Source organism: Ursus maritimus, assembly GCF_017311325.1.
Source record: "Ursus maritimus isolate PB19 chromosome X unlocalized genomic scaffold, ASM1731132v1 scaffold_X1, whole genome shotgun sequence".
Classification (NCBI taxonomy): Eukaryota; Metazoa; Chordata; class Mammalia; order Carnivora; family Ursidae; genus Ursus; species Ursus maritimus.
Genome location: NW_024423319.1, coordinates 107,086,060 through 107,092,687, shown reverse-complemented (window position 1 = coordinate 107,092,687; position 6,628 = coordinate 107,086,060). Strand labels below are relative to the sequence as shown.

Below are 6,628 nucleotides of genomic sequence, written 5' to 3'. Positions count from 1 at the left end.
GTGTGTGTGTGTGTGTGTGTGTGTGTGTGTGTGTGTGTATACACACACACACCCCGCTTCTTTGTCCATTCATCAATTGATGGACACTGGGGCTGCTTCCATATCTTGGCTATTGTAAATAATGCTGCCATAAACGTTGGGGTGCATGTATCCCTTTGAATTAGTAATGTTTTTGTATTCTTTGGTTAAATACTCAGTAGTGCAGTTGCTGGGTCACAGGGTAGCTCTGTTTTTAACTTTTTGAGGAACCTCCATACTGTTTTCCATTGTGGCTGCTGCTGTTTGCATTCACACCAATAGTGCAAGAGGGTTCCCTTTTCTCCACATCCCTGCCAACACCTGTTGTTTCTTGTGGTGATTTTAGCCATTCTGACAGGTGTCAGGCGATATCTCATTGTAGCTTTGGTTTGCATTTCCTTGATGATGAGTGATGTTGAGCATCTTTTCATGTGTCTGTTGGCTGTCTGGGTGTTGTCTTTGGAAAAATGTCTGTTCATGTCTTCTGCCCATTTTTAAGTTGGATTATTTGTATTTTGGGTGTTGAGTTGTGTAAGTCGTTTATATATTTTCGATACTAACCCTTTATCAGATATTTGCAAATATTTCTTCTCCCATTCCGTAGGTTGTCTTTAGTTTTGTTGATTGATTCCTTTGCTCTGCAGAAGCTTTTATTTTGATGAGGTCCCAGTAGTTTATCCTTGCTTTTATTTCCCTTGCCTCAGGAGACATATACAGAAAAATGTTGCTATGACTGATGTCAGAGAGGTTACTGCCTGTGCTCTCTTCTAGGATTTTTGTAGTTTCAGGTTTCATATTTAGGAATAATGACCAATTGTTAAATAAATTTTTTTAAAGATTTTATTTATTGGGACCCCTGGGTGGCTCAGTTGGTTAAACGTCTGCGTTTGGCTCAGGTCATGATCCCAAGGTCCTGGGATCGAGTCCTGCATCAGGCTCCCTGCTCAGCAGGGGAGCCTGCTTCTTCCTCTGCCTACTGCTTCCCCTGCTTGTGCGCGCTCTCTCTGACAAATAAACTCTTAAAAAAAAAAGATTTTATTTATTTATCTGAGAGGGTGAGAGAGAGAGAGCATGAGACAGGGGAGGGTCAGAGGGAGAAGCAGACTGAATGGGTAGCCTGATGTGGGGCTCGATCCTGGGACTCTGATCCTGGGACTCCGATCCTGGGACTCTGGGATCATGACCTGAGCCAGAGGCAGAGGCTAATCGACTGAGCCACCCAGGCGCCCCGCCAAGAAAAAAATGTTTTAAAAATCATACTGCAAGGAAATTTGCCCTGTTGTTTATTAATTTACTGTTAAAGCATAGTAATCAAATAGGGAGTGTGATGTTGACACAGGAATGGCTATATAAGAGGAATGGCACAAAGACTTTGAACATGTCTGAGTGTGTATTCGTACAAGTAATAGGTGGCCTAAGGTATATTTCAGTTCACTTGGGAAAAGGAGATTGAGTTGATTTCATAGGTGATGCCAACACAATGGGCTGTCCATCTCCATGAGAAGAAAGTTAACATGACCCTAGGTGGCATAGAAAAATTAATTGCAGATGGCTTAAGCCCTGGATACAAAAACTTAGTACATTTAGGGAAATTTAGCATATTTAACCTTGGAGTTGGGAAACCTTTTAAAGAAAGACAAGAAACCCAGAAACTACAACAACATCCTAATCCCATAAACGAAGCTGGAAAAGTGGTAACAAACAGGACAGGGATTTAATCCCTTTAATAATACAGAGAGCCCCTACAACTTAAGATTTAAAAAAATAAGATAACTAAATTGAAAAATGTAAAGGACATGAACTGGTATTTTTCAGAAGACGAAAATCAAATAACCTGTAAACTTATAACAAGATGCTCACCCCTCTTAGTGGCCCAGCAAGTTCATGTGAAAACATTAGCAAGAGACCTGACAGAATAGAAAGAGGGACAATATCCAGGCACTAGGTGCTTGCACACAGTGCTGGTTGGAGTGTGAATTGCCATGCAAACTATAAAAACTAAAATGGGCGTGGCGTGCCTTTGGTCTCAGCAAGCCAGTGTTTGAATGTCTGGCCTACAGACAGTCATCTGTATGAGGAGGTTAAAGAGTAGTACATGTTTCATGGAATGATACAATTTTTAAAAATATCATTCCCCCAAATAAAAAAATCTATCATTACCTAGAACGGTGTTAGATGAAAAATTTTGAGTTCAGAATGTATGTGATCCTAGTTCTAAAAAAGAGAACAGCATGTGTTGGTAAGAGTGTATATGAGCATAGGAGAACACTGAGCGTATCCCACAGGATTGGTTAGTGTCTTCTAGATCTTTGTATGGTTGTACTTAGATGATGGATTAAGTGAAGCAAGTTATAAAACAGTAGGGCTGTAAAATCAAGTTCTTCAAATTGTGACTGAGGATCTGTGTAAGAACATTCAGAGGAAACATTCTGAAATAGGTTATTTTAGGGAATTAAGGCAAACTTGACTTCTGACTTCAATGAATTTGTTTCTCATGAGTATGTATTTTGTAACTGGAAAGTGAAAGACAAGGAGACTAACTCCTGCTAGTTAAGGATGTTGCCTATAGCCAGGTGGGTCCCCAGCATATAGCTTCAGTACTTCGAAGATTAAGGCAAGCCCCAAACTGAGTTCCTGTACAGTTGACCCTTGAAGAACAAGGGGTTAGGGGTACTGACTCCCCCCACACACGGAGTCAAAAATCTGCATATAACTTTTGACTCCCCGAGAACTTAAGTACTCAGAACGTGGTGTTGACTGAAGGCGTTACCAGGAACATAGTCAATTAACACATTTTGTATGTTGTATGTATTATATACTGTATTTGGACAATAAAGTAAGCCAGGGAAAAGAAAATGTGATTAAGAAAATCATAAGGAAGATACTTTTACAGTGTTGTATTGGGGGGGGGGCTGTGAAGAAGTGGACCCAGATGGTTCAAACCCCTGTTGTTCAAGGATAACTGTTTACTGCAAAGGATCTGTTTGAGAATTCCAACTCTTAACTGCTGTACTCGTTAATAATTGTGATTGTGGAGTTGGTATTTCTTACACGGTTGTATTACCAACAGTACTCAAAGTAGTTTAAAAAAAAGTGAAAAACTGTAGGCTAATAGTTTGAGGTGAGATGCAGAAAATCAATAGACAATGAAGTCATTCAGTGCCTAGCATAAAAGAAAATAGAGACAGTAGTAGGAGAGGCAATATAGATTGGAGTTAAAAATGTGAACTTGGCTTTCATATAGATCTAGGTGTACTTCTTGGCTCTGTTTCTTATTGGGTACCTTTGGGCAAGCTGTGTAACCCCTCCCCCTCTTCTCCCCCTTCTCCCTCCCTCCCTCTGTCTCTCAGAAGCACAGAACCCTTCAGGAATTTGTGTCGTCCTTGTGCATAGGTCATGCTCATCTTCCCTGTATGAGTCCAATTTTAAGTATGTGTGCAGCTGAAGTGAACACTACATAACCTCTCTCTCTCTCTCTTTTTTTTTTAGAGAGGGAGGAATGGAGGGGCAGAGGGAAGAGAAGGAATCTTAAGCAGGCTCCACGCCTCGCCCAGCAGAGAGCCCAAGATGGGGCTCGATCCCACAATCCTGAGATCATGACCTGAGCTGAAATCAAGAGTCGGACACTTAACCGACTGAGCCACCCAGGCGCCCCTATGCAAAGCCTCTCTTAACCTTGTTTTTCCATTTGTAAACTGCGGATAATAATAGTACCTGTAGATTTGTTGCTTAGGTTAAATGAGAAGGCAGGCAAAGCATCTATTAGGCACTGGATTGTAGCTGTTAGAGGCATGGATAGAAGTCATTTTTGTTCACGTGGCAGGTGCTGTGGGTCCCAGCAGCAGTCTGCAGTTTCCTCCCTCCTCTATGAGGGTTTAAACTTCCATCCACATGAGTTGCCTCACATGCATCTATTCCTGTTCTCTTTGGAAGGTTCTAATAGAAGACTGTATTCCAGTACTGAAGAGGTACGCCAAAGAAGGGAGAGAGTTTGATTATGTGATTAATGATTTGACAGCCGTTCCAATCTCCACATCTCCAGAAGAAGGTAGGTTCAGTTTTTTCTTTTAAAACCAAGGTAATGTTCATGAAAATGTTTTTCTCGGCACCTTGTGAGAATGGAACGATCTTAGAGATTGTCTCCTTCATTAGTTCCTTCATTTTTTCAAGGTAGTTCAGCTGAGGCCTGCAGTGGAAAGGTGGCTGGATTTCTGTCACTAAATGAGCACATTTACTCGGTCGTCGGAAACATAAAATGATTCAATAATCACATCACGGAGAAATTAGCTTCTTTGGGAATTTATTTCTGTTATGTGATTTTTAACCTGTACTGAAACTGGTGAGCTTTCTAAGCACCACCACAGACAATTCCCCATTCTCAAACCGCTTGCTCCAAATCACTGCTGGTTCGGCATTTCGGTGTTAGTGTTTTTTCTATAGTCTTGCCTTCCTGCTGAGTTGGCAGACTGGGTCCCCACGTGATGACCCTTGCTGTTTCTCTCTGGATGTCGGACGCTTCCCCCTTAAGCTGCTGTCTTTCAGATTTCAACCACTGCCCTTTTGGTCAAATCTTTATTGGTATCGTTAAAGCAGTGCTAAGCACATGAATATTTGCTTTTGACCTTGCTTATGTGCCCGTGTGTGCAGGATACCCAAAAATGACAGTAAATTTTTATGAATAAGCTCTTGAATATTGGGTCTTAAGCTCTTGGCTGTTTCTTTCTTTTTTGGGTGTTATTGAATATTAATGTGGATAGTTGACTTTTTAGATGTTGTTTCTGATGCATGCACATCCATATTTGTATAACTTAAAACTTTTTTTAACACCCAGATTCCACATGGGAGTTTCTCAGACTGATTCTTGACCTCTCAATGAAAGTACTGAAACAGGATGGGAAATACTTCACACAGGTAGACGACTGAACTGTTTTTTCCCCAAAACTCTCAATCAGAGTTTTATATTTTGAAATTTGCATGTATTTTATTGAAATTTATGTCTGTTAAGGTTAGAGCATCGTAACTGAATTATGTTCTTTCAAACAGTAGTTTGTAAATAGCTGACCTGTCATCTCTTGGGAATTCATGAGTTCGGTTGTGTCCTCTGCCCACTGTCCTGATAGACCAACCTTGGGCTGTGGCTGTAGTATGAGCTGCCGCCACCAGATGGAGACACAGATTGTGATTTTTTCCCCCCCCTCCCTGAATTTTCCCTCTCCTTATCCTCTAGGAGATTCTTCATTGGAAAAGCAGTTTATCAGCATGAGTTTCATAAACTGCCTTGCCTGTAGTATGAGCTCCTACCACCAGATGGAAGCAAATTGCTTTTTTTTCTCATTCTCTATGGGATTCTTAAATTTAAAAGAAAGTCTAAAGTTTGTATGTCTTATTATGTAAAAAATATACATAACCTGCTAAAGCCCTAAAGAAAATTCTGAAAATGACCACAAAAGGAGCTAAGTGATGATCTGAGTCTGTTTACTTGGTAGAGAGCTGATTCATAAGCAGAAGATAAGCCCTTCCGTGCTGGTACTGCTCGGCTGCGTACCTGTAATTCTTAAGGGCTTTCGGGAGACGGCCCCCATCCCTTTAAAGAGCATTAGTATATTTAAATGTCAAAAACTAGTAGAGAGGTCTTAACTTTATTCTCCCAAGGAGGCATTTTAATGCAGGCCTGGGGCAGTTGATGGGATCTGAGATGAATAATGCTGAAGACAACTTGGCAGCTCTAAGAGACACCTTGAATTAGTCTTCAGCCCATCCTGTTTTCCTTCTCTTCCCCCTGCAGGAAGACACCTCCCCCCCATGATGATTAATCCTAGACCTTGCCCTTGGTGAAAGTATCGGGAAGCTTCGAGGGAAACCGACAACTGTTTATGAATGGCTTTTTTTTTTTTTTTGCCTGATACTTAGAAATGATTTTTTTTTCTTTATGGATTCTGGACTTGACTGTAAAGCAGGGGTCTGCAAACTACGAGCCAAATCTCCCCTGCTGCTTGTTTTGGTGAGGTTTTCTTGGCAGACAGCCACACCCATTCATGACATTTTACCTTTGTCTGCTCTCATAGGGGCAGCGCTGAGTAGTTGTGATGGGGACTGTGTGATCTGCATAGCCTAAACTATTTTCAGTCTGGTCCTTTACAGAAGTAGTTTGCAGACCCATGCTTTATAGCAAGTCTACAGTGAAACCTGCGGAGGGCTGTGGAGAGTCGCGCTGTGGAGCGGGTGGGAATTGAGCTGACTCTGGTGGGCCCTGAGGTTTGAATCCGGGGAAGATAGGCTTTCAAGAGACTAGAAGAGACAGACAGGTGCTGGAACTTGACCTCCCTCCCTTCTCTTCCCCACTTCCCATTAAGAAAAGCCCTGGAGGTTCTTTGACACAAAATTATGTATGTGGCATTCATATAGATTATTATGCAAAATACTACCCCACCCCTTGAGAAGTGGACATTACTAGTACCCTCACTTAACACATCTACATTCTTCCCTAATCTCTGTCCACTTTCCAGAAGGTAACCCATTTCTTTTTTATTCCCATGTTTCTCTCTTTCTCTTTCTTTCTTTTTCTTTCTTTCTTTCTTTCTTTCTTTCTTTCTTTCTTTCTTTCTTTCTT

General features: G+C 41.3%; 1 protein-coding gene and 1 non-coding gene across 2 annotated transcripts in view; one reads left to right on the top strand and one right to left on the bottom strand.

The window, feature by feature from the left end:
- SMS (spermine synthase) overlaps window positions 1–6,628 on the top strand; it is a 50,541-nt gene that overhangs the window by 36,580 nt on the left and 7,333 nt on the right. Inside the window, exons 8-9 of the mRNA XM_040633523.1 lie at window positions 3,952–4,066; window positions 4,850–4,929. Of these exons, the coding sequence (XP_040489457.1) occupies window positions 3,952–4,066; window positions 4,850–4,929 (195 nt within the window). The remainder of the gene's footprint in view (window positions 1–3,951; window positions 4,067–4,849; window positions 4,930–6,628) is intronic.
- On the bottom strand, window positions 3,367–3,470 carry LOC121103831. The gene has a single exon (XR_005836124.1). It is a non-coding gene; the product is annotated as a U6 spliceosomal RNA (small nuclear RNA).